The sequence below is a fragment of the Amblyomma maculatum genome, chromosome 2, assembly GCF_055883805.1.
Source record: "Amblyomma maculatum isolate TAMU_Amacu chromosome 2, ASM5588380v1, whole genome shotgun sequence".
NCBI classification, from domain to species: Eukaryota; Metazoa; Arthropoda; class Arachnida; order Ixodida; family Ixodidae; genus Amblyomma; species Amblyomma maculatum.
This window is the reverse complement of record NC_139345.1, coordinates 227,589,165-227,607,775: the sequence shown is the minus strand read 5'-3', so window position 1 is coordinate 227,607,775 and position 18,611 is coordinate 227,589,165. Positions and strand designations below refer to the sequence as shown.

The 18,611-nt window shown below is 45.8% G+C and overlaps 1 protein-coding gene across 3 annotated transcripts in view; it reads left to right on the top strand.

Annotated features, from left to right (window-relative positions):
- The window catches only part of LOC146201456 (GATOR2 complex protein MIOS-like), a 279,626-nt gene that overhangs the window by 124,166 nt on the left and 136,849 nt on the right, over positions 1-18,611 (top strand). For all 3 annotated transcript variants that reach the window (XM_084595860.1, XM_084595859.1, XM_084595858.1), the window contains one exon: positions 15,854-15,997. In XM_084595860.1, the coding sequence (XP_084451986.1) occupies positions 15,854-15,997 (144 nt within the window). The remainder of the gene's footprint in view (positions 1-15,853; positions 15,998-18,611) is intronic.

The following is an 18,611-nucleotide window of genomic DNA, read 5'->3' as shown; positions in this document are numbered from 1 at the left end:
ATGGCGGATAGTCCAGGAAAGAGCACGTACAAGCAGGTGGCCAATACATCAGTACCTGAAACATCAGGAGTGCGGTGAGCATAGTGCGTTGACCGGTGTTGTGCCCCGTGTGGACCGAGCGGCTTTGCTGGTTAAATAGGGTAGCGTTGCGTCCCGTGATTGGTAACGTTACGGACAGCGGTGGTTGCCAGATGGGGTCGGTGATTATCGCTGAGACCGGCATCCCGAGCGTGGCGTGAGTTGCATCTTCGGGTCCAAAGTTCCAGGCGGGTGCAGTCGAAATTTCGGATGGCGGATAGTCCAGGAAAGAGCACGTACAAGCAGGTGGCCAATACATCAGTACCTGAAACATCAGGAGTGCGGTGAGCATAGTGCGTTGACCGGTGTCATGCCCCGTGTGGACCGAGCGGCTTTGCTGGTTAAATAGGGTAGCGTTGCGTCCCGTGATTGGTGACGTTACGGACAGCAGAGGTTGCCAGATAGGGTCGGTGATTATCGCTGAGACCGGCATCCCGAGCGTGGCGTGAGTTGCATCTTCGGGTCCAAAGTTCCAGGCGGGTGCAGTCGAAATTTCGGATGGCGGATAGTCCAGGAAAGAGCACGTACAAGCAGGTGGCCAATACATCAGTACCTGAAACATCAGGAGTGCGGTGAGCATAGTGCGTTGACCGGTGTCATGCCCCGTGTGGACCGAGCGGCTTTGCTGGTTAAATAGGGTAGCGTTGCGTCCCGTGATTGGTGACGTTACGGACAGCAGTGGTTGCCAGATGGGGTCGGTGATTATCGCTGAGACCGGCATCCCGAGCGTGGCGTGAGTTGCATCTTCGGGTCCAAAGTTCCAGGCGGGTGCAGTCGAAATTTCGGATGGCGGATAGTCCAGGAAAGAGCACGTACAAGCAGGTGGCCAATACATCAGTACCTGAAACATCAGGAGTGCGGTGAGCATAGTGCGTTGACCGGTGTCATGCCCCGTGTGGACCGAGCGGCTTTGCTGGTTAAATAGGGTAGCGTTGCGTCCCGTGATTGGTGACGTTACGGACAGCAGTGGTTGCCAGATGGGGTCGGTGATTATCGCTGAGACCGGCATCCCGAGCGTGGCGTGAGTTGCATCTTCGGGTCCAAAGTTCCAGGCGGGTGCAGTCGAAATTTCGGATGGCGGATAGTCCAGGAAAGAGCACGTACAAGCAGGTGGCCAATACATCAGTACCTGAAACATCAGGAGTGCGGTGAGCATAGTGCGTTGACCGGTGTTGTGCCCCGTGTGGACCGAGCGGCTTTGCTGGTTAAATAGGGTAGCGTTGCGTCCCGTGATTGGTGACGTTACGGACAGCAGTGGTTGCCAGATGGGGTCGGTGATTATCGCTGAGACCGGCATCCCGAGCGTGGCGTGAGTTGCATCTTCGGGTCCAAAGTTCCAGGCGGGTGCAGTCGAAATTTCGGATGGCGGATAGTCCAGGAAAGAGCACGTACAAGCAGGTGGCCAATACATCAGTACCTGAAACATCAGGAGTGCGGTGAGCATAGTGCGTTGACCGGTGTTGTGCCCCGTGTGGACCGAGCGGCTTTGCTGGTTAAATAGGGTAGCGTTGCGTCCCGTGATTGGTAACGTTACGGACAGCGGTGGTTGCCAGATGGGGTCGGTGATTATCGCTGAGACCGGCATCCCGAGCGTGGCGTGAGTTGCATCTTCGGGTCCAAAGTTCCAGGCGGGTGCAGTCGAAATTTCGGATGGCGGATAGTCCAGGAAAGAGCACGTACAAGCAGGTGGCCAATACATCAGTACCTGAAACATCAGGAGTGCGGTGAGCATAGTGCGTTGACCGGTGTTGTGCCCCGTGTGGACCGAGCGGCTTTGCTGGTTAAATAGGGTAGCGTTGCGTCCCGTGATTGGTAACGTTACGGACAGCGGTGGTTGCCAGATGGGGTCGGTGATTATCGCTGAGACCGGCATCCCGAGCGTGGCGTGAGTTGCATCTTCGGGTCCAAAGTTCCAGGCGGGTGCAGTCGAAATTTCGGATGGCGGATAGTCCAGGAAAGAGCACGTACAAGCAGGTGGCCAATACATCAGTACCTGAAACATCAGGAGTGCGGTGAGCATAGTGCGTTGACCGGTGTTGTGCCCCGTGTGGACCGAGCGGCTTTGCTGGTTATATAGGGTAGCGTTGCGTCCCGTGATTGGTGACGTTACGGACGGCGGTGGTTGCCAGATGGGGTCGGTGATTATCGCTGAGACCGGCATCCCGAGCGTGGCGTGAGTTGCATCTTCGGGTCCAAAGTTCCAGGCGGGTGCAGTCGAAATTTCGGATGGCGGATAGTCCAGGAAAGAGCACGTACAAGCAGGTGGCCAATACATCAGTACCTGAAACATCAGGAGTGCGGTGAGCATAGTGCGTTGACCGGTGTCATGCCCCGTGTGGACCGAGCGGCTTTGCTGGTTAAATAGGGTAGCGTTGCGTCCCGTGATTGGTGACGTTACGGACAGCAGTGGTTGCCAGATGGGGTCGGTGATTATCGCTGAGACCGGCATCCCGAGCGTGGCGTGAGTTGCATCTTCGGGTCCAAAGTTCCAGGCGGGTGCAGTCGAAATTTCGGATGGCGGATAGTCCAGGAAAGAGCACGTACAAGCAGGTGGCCAATACATCAGTACCTGAAACATCAGGAGTGCGGTGAGCATAGTGCGTTGACCGGTGTCATGCCCCGTGTGGACCGAGCGGCTTTGCTGGTTAAATAGGGTAGCGTTGCGTCCCGTGATTGGTGACGTTACGGACAGCAGTGGTTGCCAGATGGGGTCGGTGATTATCGCTGAGACCGGCATCCCGAGCGTGGCGTGAGTTGCATCTTCGGGTCCAAAGTTCCAGGCGGGTGCAGTCGAAATTTCGGATGGCGGATAGTCCAGGAAAGAGCACGTACAAGCAGGTGGCCAATACATCAGTACCTGAAACATCAGGAGTGCGGTGAGCATAGTGCGTTGACCGGTGTTGTGCCCCGTGTGGACCGAGCGGCTTTGCTGGTTAAATAGGGTAGCGTTGCGTCCCGTGATTGGTAACGTTACGGACAGCGGTGGTTGCCAGATGGGGTCGGTGATTATCGCTGAGACCGGCATCCCGAGCGTGGCGTGAGTTGCATCTTCGGGTCCAAAGTTCCAGGCGGGTGCAGTCGAAATTTCGGATGGCGGATAGTCCAGGAAAGAGCACGTACAAGCAGGTGGCCAATACATCAGTACCTGAAACATCAGGAGTGCGGTGAGCATAGTGCGTTGACCGGTGTTGTGCCCCGTGTGGACCGAGCGGCTTTGCTGGTTATATAGGGTAGCGTTGCGTCCCGTGATTGGTGACGTTACGGACGGCGGTGGTTGCCAGATGGGGTCGGTGATTATCGCTGAGACCGGCATCCCGAGCGTGGCGTGAGTTGCATCTTCGGGTCCAAAGTTCCAGGCGGGTGCAGTCGAAATTTCGGATGGTCCAGGAAAGAGCACGTACAAGCAGGTGGCCAATACGTCAGTACCTGAAACATCACGAGTGCGGTGAGTATAGTGTGTTGACCGGTGTCGTGCCCCCTTTTTTTGGGGGGCATGACACTATTGTGAAAAATCTTCATGCTATCCGAAATGTGGTCATCAAAAAGCAATTGCAGTTCACTTGCTAAAACACAGGGAATGCATTTATATCAGACTATTTACACTTGACGAATTTATCAGATTTATTGCAGCATCGGTAATGGGTCGCACATTACTTGTGGAGTACCAGCTGATACAACACTGGTAATGCATATCCCGCACACTGCCACACTTTGAAAGTTGGACTAGTTTGTAAATAGTTGTTACGGTTTCATTTGACCTGCATGCCATTTTTTCGGTCCAAAATATTGGGCCCTTCTAAACACTCAGAGAGAGGAAGAAGGAGACTTTTCTGATTGGCAAGAAGGATGAGGGGATGTGGAAGAAAAAGTATAGTGGAGCACATTCAGAATTTGTCAAACAAACTACTATAGTCGCTCTCGATAGTGCCTTGGAGGCAGCTGTGGCCACGGTCTAAGCCTAAACACTCGCAAAGCTTCTATTCAGCACTTACCATGTTTGTTAGCTTCTCAAAAGTGCACATGCAGTCGTGTTATGCCACACGCTCACAGGTGCATCACTTCAGTATTCAGCAGGTTGCTGTGACATGACAATGGAAGCACTGCTTCTGGAGTGTGGCAATTGCTAGCACGTTTCAGCCTTTACAACTTTCTTGCGTTAAGCAGCTTAGTCGAGAAGACAATAATGATCCTGGGTGTGCAAATATTAAATATGCTGAATATAATTTTGAATAATTGAAGGGTAGTTATTTGATTCATACTTTCGCAAATATTCAGCAGTAAATCCGGTTTTCATACCTCAAAGGACGTCCTCAAATGGCGCAAACATCCTCGTCCCAAATAGGACATTTGAAGGAACTTTTGAATGCATATCAGAGCCCATTGTCCTCAAAACATCCTCCGTAGCTTGTACGCTACTGGACGAAGTGAGAGGGAAAATTTCTCAAATTTCTTACAAACTTCTTCTCACAATATTGTGGCTTTGCACTGAAATGTAAGACTGGGTCCTCAGGGCGATGCAGTGTCCTCAAAAATAGATAGAAAATAGGGGGGGAATAGGTCATGTGTCTTTAGGGAATCATGACGCCACAAGTGGTGGACCAGGTGATGGACTCCATTGTATGGGTGGTCACGTGGTAGCTAAGAAATTATTTCTAATGCTGTAGCTATGATTATGTTACCTCTCCACCATCGTGAATTTGCAATTGACAGAGAAACGGACAAATGTAAGTACTCACGCTTTTAAAATTTTGCACCTGTCACTACTGTGCCATCCCTTAATTAAATCCCTGGAGCCTATAAAAGCCCATTCACACCTCAAAGGCCTTTTTATGTTCAGCTATGTGCTTTTCATGTGTCAACTTGCACTAACCTTCGTAGGCATCAAGGTTGGCGATTCTTCACACCCAAATTGATCAAAGGAGTTAAATGTTGTGCTGGTCTTAATATTTTTAGAGCAAAAAGACAAGTGCCCGTATTCGTCTTGTCTGTATGTCGTCCTGTCGTTTTGCTCCAAAAATATGGCTGTGCAGACATCTCGATCGCTTCCATCGAAAGAACCACAAGATGAAATGCTATTCTCAGATGCGATCAGGGAGAATGGAGCTGAACTTGGCCGAAAATCTTTGATGGGGAAACTGAAGAAAGCCTCTCTTGCGCCAAAGAAGGAGACATTTTGAAACTGTGCTGCAAGCATGCCTCTCTGGCAATTTCTTGTAGTTGATCAAATTTATCAGTCTCAATATGTTCCCAGCCACAGCAGCTGCTTTTCGAAGGAGGCGAAAACGAGGCGCCCATGTGCTGTGTGATGGCAGTGCACGATGAGATTCCCAGGTGGTCGAATTTTCCAGAGCCCTCCATTTGCTTTGGGACATTGAACACCATAAATCAATCAGTATACTTGGTATTAATTTTCTGATGCTCGTCTTAAGGTTTTCAAAAGCTGTTTCTACATCATTGAAATGTACAAGACAGTTAAACTGAGAAAAAAACATGATTACAGTTAAAATGCAAGGAAAGCCTAGCAGCCAAGCAAAGTTTCTTGGTTTCATTTAGATCCAATCCACAGGAAAAAGGTGATACATATCTTCTTAACGCAAAAGCGTTACTTCCCTATGTTCACAGATTTCTATCTGCAGACTGCGTCCGCAAAATCGTGTCCGCAGCAGTTGCTAGTAATTCAGAAGTGGTAGAGGTTAAAGAGTGGTGTCAATCGATAGAGGCTGACGTAATGTTGCTGCAGAAAAAATAATTAGGCCAATAAGATAATTAGTTAAATTAATATGAATAACTGGTTCACAGGAAAGGAAGGGCGCAGTATCTGTCATACTTGTTCTGTGGACACCTGAACCGGATCGTAAGGGAAGGGAGGAAAGTGGGAGTGAAAGCGGAAAGGGAGAAACGGTGCCGTAGTGGATATGATTTTAAGGATGTGACATCACGCAACAGGAACTAGAGTCGAAAAAAGGGCATAGGAAGGGATTGGCACGCAATTTGAAAGTACCAAAGACTCAAATGGGCAAACAAGAAGTGAATTAAGCTACTAGAAGCACCCAGAAGCAACCAACAGCAGCATCCGTGCTTTTGCATTACTCCAATGTAGATTCTGCAGTGCTCTTTAATATTTTTTTTATGTACTTCATTCATAAGTCGTGCCCATTCCATCATTGCAGAAGTTAAGTCCAGAATAATTTTTTGGCTTGTCAGTACTCTTCATCATCATCATCTACCTGACTATACCCACTGCAGGGCGAAGGCCTCTCCCATATTTCTCCAATTAACCCGGTTCTGTGCTAGCTGCATCCACTTGACCCCTGCGAACTTCTTAACCCCATCCGCCCACCTAACTTTCTGCCGCCCCCTGCTACGCTTTTCTTTTCTTGGAATCCAGTTTGTTACCCTAAGCGACCATCGGTTATCCTCTCTTCGCACTACATGTCCTGCCCATATCCATTTCTTCTTCTTAATTTCCACTAGAATGTCGGTAACTTGAGTTATTTCTCTGACCCACTCTGCTCGCTTCCTATCTCTTAATGTTACCCCTACCATTTTTCGTTCCATAGCCCTCTGGGTTGTCCTCAACTTAAGTAGAACTCTCTTGGTTAGCCTCCACGTTTCAGCCCTATAGGTGAGTACAGGTAAGATGCAACTGTTGTATACTTTCCTCTTGAGCGATACCGGTAAGCTGCTAGTCATAATTTGCGAGTGCTTGCCAAATGCGCTCCATCCCAATCTTATTCTTCTTGTTATTTCCTTTTCATGGTCCGGATCTGCGGTTACTACCTGTCCTAAGTAGACATATTCGCCTACTACTTCCAGTGCTTCGCTACCCAATGTAAACTGCTGTTCCTTCCCGAGGCTGTTGAACATTACCGTAGTCTTCTGCATATTGATTTTCAAGCCTACCTTTCTACTTTTCCTGTCTAGGTCATCAATCATTATTTGCAGTTCATCCCCCGAGTTGCTTAGCAAAGCAATGTCATCAGCAAATCGCAGATTACTGAGGTATTCTCCATCTACCCTTATCCTTAACTGCTCCCATTCCAAGTCTGAATACTTCCTCTAAGCAAGCTATGAATAGTACTGGGGAGATTGTGTCTCCTCGCCTAACACCTTTCTTTATGGGAATTTTGTTACTTTCTTTATGAACTATGGTTGCTGTGCAGCCACTATATATATCTTCAAGCACTTTCACGTACGGCTCGTCTACCCCCTGATTTCGCAATGCCTGCATCACCGCCGAGGTTTCAACTGAGTCAAATGCTTTTTCGTAATCAATTAATGCTATGTATTGGGGCTGGTTATATTCCAAGCATTTTTTTATCACCTGGTTGATGGTATGGATATGATCGATAGTAGAGTACCGTTTTTGAAAACCTGCTTGATCCTTTATTTGATTGCAGTCTAAGGTTGTCCTGATTTTATTAGCGATTATCTTAGTAAATACCTTATACGTAACAGACAGTAGGCTGATTAGTCTGTAATCTTTAAGGTCCGTAGAGCCCCCCTTTCTTATGAATGAGGATAATGTTTGCATTCTTCCATGGTTCCGGTACCGTCGATGACACCAGGCACTGTGTATACAGGGTGGCCCGTTTTTTTAGCACAATATCCCCCCCGTCCTTTAACAAATCTATAATTATCTGATCCTCTCCAGCTGATTTCCCCATTTTCATAGTGTTTAATGCTTTCTTGACCTCGTCCTTCGTCACTTGTGGAATGTCTGACTGTTTTTCCCTACCGCCAATCTCATTACTCTCCTGACTACTTTGACTACTGTACAGATCTGTATAGAACTCCTCGGCTATTTTGACTATCTTATCTATATTCGTGATGACGTTGCCCGCCTTGTCCCTTATCACATACATCTGGTTTTTGCATATGCCAATTTTTTTATTTATTTTTTTTCCCGCTTTAAGGCTTCCCTCGTTCTTTACAGCATGCTCAATTCTCTCCATGTTATACTTCCTTGTATCGGCCACCTTGCGCTTATTGATTAGCTTTGATATCTCTGCCAGTTCTATCTGGTCTGTTGGATTGCTTTCATACTCTGGCATCTTTTAATCAAATCTTTTGTCTCCTTAGACAGCTTACCTGTCCTTGTCATTACTCTCTCGTTGTTGTTCTCCGTCGCAGTGCTCGTAATTTGCAATCATGTACCAACTAGCTCAACTTTCCGTAATACAGCTTACCGGTATCGTCTCTAACTATCCTACCACCTACTTCTATAGTGCACTCAGTAATGATATCTCTGAAATTATTGTTCATTCCTTCTAGGGTAATGTCGCCATCCTCGGTTAGAGCTGAATATCTATTCTGTAGCGAGATCCTGAACTCTTCTGCCCTCCCCCTCACCGCTAATTCGTTGCTGGGTTTCTTTCTTACTAATCTGTTGCGTTCCTTCTTCAGATTTAGGCTAATTTGGGACCCCACCATCCTGTGGTCACTGCATCGCACTTTCCCGATTACCTCTACATCTTGAATAATGGCGGGGGTTGAACACAGTATGAAGTCAAATCCATTTTTAGTCTCACTGTTAGGACTTTTCCATGTTCATTTCCATGTCCCTTTCCGGTTCTTCCTTTCGCTGAAGAAGGTATTCATGATTCTTAAGTTGTTGCGCTCTGCAAACTCAACTAGTAACTCCCCTCTGCTATTCCTAGAGCCAATGCCCTAGTCACCTACTGCCTCGTCTCCTGCCTGTTTTTTCCCTACCTTGGCATTGAAGTCACCCATTAGCACAGTATACTGAGTCTTTACTTTTCGCATTGCCGATTCTACATCTTCGTAGAAGCTTTCAACTGCCTGGTCATCATAACTACATGTGGGTGCCTGTACAACCTTCAGTTTATACCGCTTAATAAGCCTAGTTACGATGCCTGCTACCCTCTCATTAATACTATAAAATTCATCAATATTACCCGCTATGTACTTATTGACAAGGAAACCTTCTCCTAGTTCTCGCCTCTCTGGTAAGCCTCGATTACACAGTACATGCCCATCCTTCAGTACAGTATATGCTTCATTCGGCCTCCTAAGCTCACTAAGCCCTATGACTACTATTCACACAATTTATATCATAACAATGTAGCGAAGAAAAGGTTCAAGTTTATGCTCAAATACAGTGGAGCACATCACTCAACCACTGAGTTGAAGGGAAGCACAGTTTTCTCGCATTGGATAGCGTAAATATGGCACGGAAAGCGAATCTTGTCTTCTATAAGGGGCAGGAAACATATAAAGTCTCGGGGCATTCTTAACCGCTTATTTACTGAAGGAATTATGGCAGTGCCTCCTACTGCTTTTGTATCGCACTAATCACTAAAGTGCAAACGAAACAAATAAGCAAACGAGTTGCATATGCAAAAAGGATTTTTTACCTCAAGCGAGCCCAGCAGCCATCAATACTTGCCAGAACCCCAACTATACACGAACTGCACGATCCCCAAAGCACTTAACCAATCGTGCCCCCTTGCGCATCTGATCAGGGTTGTTGAACTTCAGGCAATGACGAAGTGAGATGGCACGCGGTCAAGTTCACCGGGAGGGCTGCTGCCACCAACGCTTCTGTCAACATAACAAGCTGTCATGCACAGCATCTTGCCCTAGTTGAACTAGCTAGGTAAAAAAAAGTTAACGCTCTAAAATAGGTCTTAAAGAACTAGGCATGATGCGTGGTCTGTATGGGCAGCAACCACTCTTCATTTCTTATCATCTCAATGACAAAGAAAAAGTCTGTGCATCATTGTGATATTGTAGCATGTGAAAATCTTATTTTCTAAGAACCTGTAACTAATGGAATTCGTTACCCACATTATTAACTAACATCCATGATCTCATTCAGTTTAAAAAGGTCCTTGCAATGCTAAGTAATGTGTTTGTGTTCATTAACTGATTTATTATGCTGATTTGGTGCACTACATCACATTTTTCTTAACCAAATCTCTAATGTACCTTTAAGAAAATTGTTAACCATAATTTTTACCTCTATTGTTTGTATTGTATAAATTATGATTGATGTTCTTTTTCACTGTTGTGAAAGTCTCTTCCCCTCTGTAATGTACGCTACCCTGAGGACAAAAGAATCAAAGGGAGAAAAGAAAAAAACGAACCAACAAAATGGAAATTCTTATAGAGGGCAGGAAGGGAGAACACCTCATTTAAGGAAAGAGTAAAGGAGCAAGCTAACTGTGAATCAAACGAGTTTGCACGGAGCAGGCAAAGAGATGAGCGGGCACATTGATGCGCAAACCAGAGGAAAGGTAAAAAGTGAGCGAGACGGGTGATGTTTATTTATTTATTTATTTATTTCAAAATACTGCAGGCCAATATTTTGGCCCAGGCAGGAGTGGATATACAAGGCATTAACAACAAATAAAAATAAAAATCAAAACACGGGATTAGAGTAAATGAACAAGTCAAAATACAACACTGTATCATTCAAAAAAATATAACTCAAGAGCTTTATTGAAATTGGAAGACTGGAGAATGGCCTCAGGAAGACAGTTCCAGTCGGAAATGGTCCGTGGAAAAAAGCTGTGCTTGAAAGAGTCAGTCCTAGCAAAAATGGGTTCGAGCAGGTTACTTTTTGAATGATGTGTCCTGCGCGACAATTGTTTAAGGATTTCAGGGCGAGGTATGTTTAATTTGTGTGTTAAGAGGTTGTGCATAAACAATAAACGGGACATTTTTCTGCGTAGTTCAAGTAGTGGAATATGATTAGCTTTCATTAGTGTAGTAGGTGAGTCTGACCTCTTGTATTTACTGTAAATGAACCTAACCGCTTTCCTTTGCACCATCTCTATTTTATGTATGTCTTTTTTTAAATAAGGATCCCATAAAACTGAAGCATACTCTAATTTAGACCTAATAAATGATGTGTATGCAAGAAGTTTGAGTTTACTTGGAGCATCATTAAGTTTCCGCCTCAAGTAGCACAGCTTGGAAAATGCGGAGGAACAAATGTCGGAAATATGAGAAGACCAAGTTAAATCATGAGTTAAGGTTACCCCTAAATATTTATAATGTGTAGTCTCCTCAATTAAATGATTAAGCAGGCTGTACGAGAAATGACTGATATGTTTTTTACGTGAAATTCGCAATAGGACTGTTTTGTCGAGGTTTAATTTCATGTCCCATTTAAGACACCATTGGTGAACAGCTAATAGCGAATTTTGCAAGGTGTAGTGATCGTTGGGCTCATTTATGGTCTTAAAAAGTATGCAGTCATCTGCAAAAAGCCTTAAAGAGACATTATCAGGAAGAGAAACAGACAGATCATTAATATAAATTATGAAAAGCAGCGGCCCTAACACGCTCCCTTGGGGTACACCTGATGTGACTGGAAGCTCGTTTGATTTGAAACCATTAACCTCTACGTATTGTTTCCTGTTTGTAAGATAAGCATTAATCCAATTAACAAGGTAGTTAGGGACGCCGATACTTACTAATTTATAAATGAGTTTACTATGGGAAACTGTGTCAAAGGCCTTGCAGAAGTCTAAAATGAGGACATCAATCTGCCCAGATTTATCGAGAACTACTTGAAATTCATTAACTGTAGTTACCAACTGCGTGACAGTGGACATACCCTTTCTGAAGCCGTGTTGCAAGGAGGATAAAATGTTATTTATAGCTAGAAAGGAGTTAAGATAACCAGAGACTATGTGTTCTAATAACTTGCAACAAGAAGAAGTGATAGAAATTGGACGGTAATTAGAAATGGTTAGCTTATCGCCTTTCTTATGAATTGGAACAACACGGGCCATTCTCCAGTCTTCCGGCACTTCACCAGAAAGTAAAGAAACTTGAAAGATTTTTGCTAAAAACTCGGATAATTGCGCCGCAAAACGTTTAAGAAACACATTTGAGAGCCCATCAGGGCCCGCAGATTTTTTATCGCAGAGTTTACGCAGCATAGACAGAACACCATTTACAGAAATATTTGGTATGTTACCTTGGTCTTCAATTCGAACTCTAGCTGTGGTTGCCGTCACCGTCAGAAACACGCTTTGAAAGTACTGGTTAAAACCTTGTGCTATTTTCGTGCAGTCGGTGACAATGTCATTATCAATGCGAACCTTACTCAACTGCTCAACCTTTCGATCTAGAAAATTCCAAAATTTCTGGGGGTCGCTTCTGATGAATTCTGGGAGCGTCGTATTGAAATAATGAGACCTCGCTAGTTTTAATTTTGAGGCAAGTTTCTGTTTCAAAACTTGGAAGTGCTGTAAGGAAGCTGTTTTTTTCTTCCTACATCGCTTCACTTTGCGCTTGATTTGAACAATTTCACGAGTTACCCAAGGATTGTGACGGTGAGTGCGAACCTTTCTAAGCGGAACGAAATGTTCAGTACAGTACTGCACTGCATTCTTGAAATGCAGCCATAAGCTATGAACGTCATTCCCGCCACAGCTGTTCAACAGTGATTGTAAGGCGTCGATAACTGCATTATCATCAGCACGGGCGTAGTCCTTTATCAATTTAACTGGACGCATCCCGGAAGCAGTAGGCGAAGTACAAGAAAACTGTAATAGACGATGATCAGAGATTCCCGGTTCAACATCGAGCACTCCATCAAAAAAGGTTTCGCTAACAAAGAATAGGTCAAGAACAGATGACTCTCTGGTGTATTCACGAACAGCTTGCTTAAGGTTTAATGAGAACATAATATCTAAAATAACATCACATGAGGCACATATGCCATACGACGGTTTGTCCCAGTCGATGGCAGGGAGGTTGAAATCACCGGTAAGCATTAAATTCCGACTCTGGTAATGCATCAAACGATCGAAAAGACTAGACATAAAATCATCCGTAGCATCAGGTGGGCGATACACAGCACAAAGGTAAAAGGTGAAGCCATGTGTTATCAGGCGCAAAAACAAGCTTTCATGCTGATCAATTTGATCAAGGAGCGTTACGTTCACTTCACGCTTGGCAATCACAGCAACCCCTCCACCACGTGAACCGCGATCACGTCTGTATATGACGTAGCCCGGAGGCACAATTTCTTCGTCAAAAATACCACTGTGCAACCACGTCTCGGTTATAACCAGTAGATGGGGATCATATGAAAAGAGCAGTACCTCAAGCCTATCTAATTTATTCACAATGCTTCTGGCGTTCAAAGATATGACACGTAATTGGCTATGTTCAGGTGGACGTTTCGCCTGACTACCAAGGGAATTTCTAACGGTAATCTCTATACATGACGGTATCTTTTTAGTTTGATGATGAGTACTAAGGGCGTTGAAAGACGACCGAGCTGAACTGGCAGCTTGTCAAGTAGAAGCATGAGCACATTTCCTTCGCGGACGCCCGGCACTTTTCATCAATTCAGGGGTTGCTGCTGCATCACTCTGAGAGCTATGACCAATATCATGTGAACCGGCACGACTTACTTTATACCTTCGGTTTTTCTTTTCATCCCAAGCATACACCACTTGATTGACAACTAATTTGTCATACTTGAGGTACACTTTATCTTCAGGCTTCTTAACATCCTTAACAGTAGCCCATAGTAGCTTTCTCGTTTTCCGTAGCCTAGGCGAGAAGTCCTCTGAAATGGACGTTTGGGAACCCTTCAATTTTGAAGCATTCCGGAGAACCTCTTCTTTTTCAGCGAAATCAAAGAACCTCATAATCACGGGACGTTTTTTATCTTCAGCTTTCTTTCCCAAGCGGTGTATCCTCTCCAAACTGCTTACTTTGATTTCAAGTTTACCTTCAAAGATTTCGGTTAGAACATGCTTCCTAAGGTCATCTACTGTTTCTGTTTCTGACTCTTCAATGCCATAAATGAGTAGATTGTTTCGACGAGAGTAGTTCTCAAGATAGTCCACCTTTGTTCTTAGCGAAACTATGTCCCTGTTCAATTCTGCCAACGAGTGCTCACAGGCTTCAACCCTTTGAGCTGTTTGTGATAGTACTTCCAGTTTGCTTTCAATTGAAGCAAGTCTCTGATTTGTCTCTGATATATGTAGGTCAAGTTTTGCTCCTAGAGATTGTAGTTCACATGAAGAAACCTTTTGATTCTCGATAATTTCATCGAGCTTTTTTGCTACCTCTGGGCCTGGATTGAGCTCAACGTCCCCGCTAAGCAAAAGTGCAAGCAAACAAAATGAGTCAAAACACTCTGCAACTGTTTCAAGCAAAATGCCTGGGCAAGGCAGCACGACCAAACAAAGAGAATCACTTTTAAATTCATTGGAGTAGCGATATCTACTGACCTGCATAAAAAAGACGAAAGGATTTAGCTGCGACTGCATCCCACGGGTGCTGCCTTGCCCACTGGCAAAGAAAACCTCAGGGGCGGTTCCCGAAGGATCTGATGATGTCGATGTTCCTTGGGATAGCCAGTGCGGACGTCGAAAAAGTTCCGGACAACGGCCGTCGCTGTCATTAAAAAAGCCGGCGTTGGCGGGGAAAAGCACTGTCACTGGCACATGCCGATATCGTTCATTCCAAGAAGCAGCACACTCGCCGCCGACGAGCTGAACAGAAACAGGGTCGATGCACGAGGCAAAGACCTGCATAAAAAAGACGAAAGGATTTAGCTGCGACTGCATCCCACGGGTGCTGCCTTGCCCACTGGCAAAGAAAACCTCAGGGGCGGTTCCCGAAGGATCTGATGATGTCGATGTTCCTTGGGATAGCCAGTGCGGACGTCGAAAAAGTTCCGGACAACGGCCGTCGCTGTCATTAAAAAAGCCGGCGTTGGCGGGGAAAAGCACTGTCACTGGCACATGCCGATATCGTTCATTCCAAGAAGCAGCACACTCGCCGCCGACGAGCTGAACAGAAACAGGGTCGATGCACGAGGCAAAGACCTGCATAAAAAAGACGAAAGGATTTAGCTGCGACTGCATCCCACGGGTGCTGCCTTGCCCACTCCATGCCCATGTTAATTATTTGTTGTCAACAAGCCACCGTTGCTTATTCGTGCAGCAAGGTCAAATTACACGCGAAAAATTCTTCGTCTTCTACATCTGTTTCTACCGCAGTCACAGCCAAGGCCAGCTGCACAGCCCTCTCGCCAAGCTGTGCCAGTGTTGCCTAGCAAAGCTGTGTGCGAGTCCTCCTCATTAAAAAAAAAAAAATTAGTCTCCACTGGGAATCGTACCTCCATTCCTTGAATCCCGAGCGCTTTGCCACTGTGCCACGCCCCGAATTGTGAAACGCTCTTCATTATTCCGCTTGTGTACCGTGAGCCAATGGCTTGGCGCCACATTTGAATGTATCAAATACTAAAACAGTTAAGTCAGTCAATCAGGGTGACGTTGAAATGTATCAAATACTAAATAGTTAAATAAATCAGTCAATTAAGCTGACTTCACGCAACCTGAAGAAAAAGGAAAAGAGAAGAACGCTTGGTCACCTGCAGCTAATGCTTTCGCTCCATATTCCGTTCAACCCTTGTAATGTTTTTAAGCATGCACGACACTACTGATTCACAAAACTGCACTTAATAATGGCCCTAGACAAAAACAATGCGGCAAAAATATTTGCCTCTCATCATCGGCCACAATTTACGAGAAAATGGCCCTCAAAAAGCGGATATTCCCCATGCCTCCCACTACATCATGAGCTGCTGAGTGAACTGCTGTCTTGTAGGGCTTAGAGGAATTTGACACCGGCACAGCTCGTTGTGTCCCCACCTATATGTCTTTCACCGTTCCGGAGCCTAAAGATTTAACTGTGCACTGCATTTGTTTATGACACTGCACCTTCCACCTCACGAGAGAAGTTCAACAAAAAGGGTGTGTTTTGTGCCCAGAACTGGAGCCCATTGTCGGAGCTGGTGTGGACCCAGGGCCGCAAGCTGGTGCACTGTTGGGACGACCGAGACAACAGCTACGAGCTGTCGGGGGACATTGCGGTCAAGATGCGCAAGCGGGCCCTCCTCGGGTACGGCCTGGAGGTGAGAAACTCTTTTTGACACATTTTGGTCAAGATTATTCTTATAAGGCTCCAAAAGGTCGAGGTAAATTCGGCCTTATATCTCGAGTACAGTTGTCTCTGCAAGCATGCATTAGGTCTGAGTCGTTAGTGGATTTTTGAATGAATGCTAGGCTATTCCCAGTGCAGATTTGTAGCTGTCATTTTTTGTTGGGGCATGGATTGCAAAGAAAATATAGAGCCAAAGTCAATTCATCATGCTTGAAAAGTGAGTGTCCTTGCATTTGGCTTGCTTCTGGAAGCAAAGCAAAATAAATTGGGAAAAAGCAGATATAGTAAAAAAAAATTATGGCAGATTACACTCTTCTCATGTGAGACTGATGACACAGCAATGCATTTGGTTCGACTAAGTTATCCGTGATAATACTTCGAGACTCGTCATTTCTATCTGTTGTCGTCAGCGGAGAAGTATGACAGGTACTTGAAACCAGTTTGAAACGCCGCTGATGCCTGCTGTACTGCTTCTGTATGCTCTATAGTGCGGCATTCGACAAAGTGCTAAATGAAAGGCGCCGCATGCCTGACGGGTTCAGCTTCTTACATGTATGAATTGCCTGGTGAAGTCATCGGTCCTGACCGGATGTCATGTCATGATGACGTGAATTCCGGTTATTAGAGATGATCGGATGTGACGTCACGATGACTTCACATCCGGTCGTGGTGACGTCACATACAACAAGACACGCTGTGGTTTCTGCGTGGGCATATGCCACCAACTACCGTGGGTTCGAGCGTCGCGCGAACCGAAATCCTGATCAGCCGTCACCACGCACACACTGACACAACGCAGCGCGCATTCAACCTCCGCAGGGAGGAGAGTGCTTCGCTGCAAAGACACAAGCCTCCTAGTTCACACAGGAGACATTTATTCAACGCGATAATAAACATCTCCAGCGGTACACAAACACTCAGTTACCGCGTCCCAGGAGTGCGTGAGGAGCAATGCTTTGCTGCACGCACGAAGTGGCAAGGAATGTGCTCCACAAGCATGCAACGGCGAGCTGTGATCTCTCTCTCTCTCACGGTGACCAAAAAGTTCCTTTGAGAGAGAGTGGGCAACCACCGCAAGGTACGCCTGTCGCGGATCTTTGGATCATGATCGACAGGCTCGAGCTGCGCTGTCAGGTACGACCCAGAGCGGGCGAACTCGAGTACACACTGGTCTGCACGGACAAAGGCCGGCGGACAAGAACAGTAGCGTACGCACCTTGCCCCGCTCGGACAGTCGCGTGAGCGCAGTCGTCGAAGTGGGGTCGTGTTCGCCAAAAGGCGCCAATGAGAAAATTCACGGGGCACCTTCGGACACCTCTTTGCCGCCTAAGGCGGGAAAGGATTTAGGGAGTAAGGGGAGTGGGCGACGGCCGCACAAAAGACAGCCGCCGAAAGCACGAATCTGACAATGTGACGTCATCATGACGTCAGTTCCGGTTAGACATGACCAGATGTGACATCGTGATGACGTCACACCATCCGGTAATGATGTCACGCCCAGTCATGGTGACATCATTACTGCAAACATATTCAGCTGCACATGATACAAAGAAGCTCCTACATAAACAAGCATGCTTATTTCTCTGGAGGACATGAGTGCCCTCAGTGTATGCAGCACTGCTTTTGGTGTGCTAGCAGCAGGGCCCAGTGAGCTTGTGTGGTTTCCACTGTGGGCACGTTTTGCTCAAAGATGTGTGTGTGGAGGCATTTTTAGCATTAAAAAAGGGATGTTTGTTCTCAGTGAAAAATGAGTTCTACTGCTCTATATTTCTTTGGCAGCAAAAGATGCATTCACTGTTGAGAAAACCGCTCCGTTCATATTTGTGGCGCCAGTCTGTGTGGAAGGATGGGGACAGCAACACTGCACAGTACCCAGAAATGTGGCGCAACAAACAATCACAAGAGACGAAACACAACACCAACTGGCCCCTCAAGCTGTTATTTTGAGACACTGCCTTTCCCATCTTACCAAGGAAATTCTGTGTGGTTATAATTAAGGTGTGCGAATATTCTAAACTTTGAGTATGAATCAAATATGCTTGTTAATCGATTCGTACTCGTACTATTTGAAAATTTGATATTTGTAATTCCCAATATTGGAAAATTATTGAGTACACCAGAAATTTTCAAATTCACCGCAATGCTTGACCGTGTTGAGTGTTCAGTGAAGCATCTTCAAAACTTCCTTCTTGCGAAGAGGACCTTCATTTCAAATGCAGACTGTGCATCAGATAAAATTACTGGAATGCAAATAGTTTTTGGCTTTTTAATTTGAACATTTTTTATGGTCTCTTGCAGGCCCAGTTAGCAAATGCTTATACAGTCGAACCCGGATATATCAAACTCGAAGGGGATCGCGAAATAATTCAATATACAGAAATCGGCTTGTGACGGCACTTACGATGTGAAAACACGATACTGTATTTGTCGCGTAATCAACCCACTCGCATAATGAAGCCACCCTCCACTTTTGCACCCGAGAATTTAAAAAGAAAAAACGTTAAGGCCAGCTCGCTTACACGCAAGAGATTGAGCGATCTCAGCGACGAGCGGCAGCGACAGAGTGAAAGATTTCAAACTTGTTG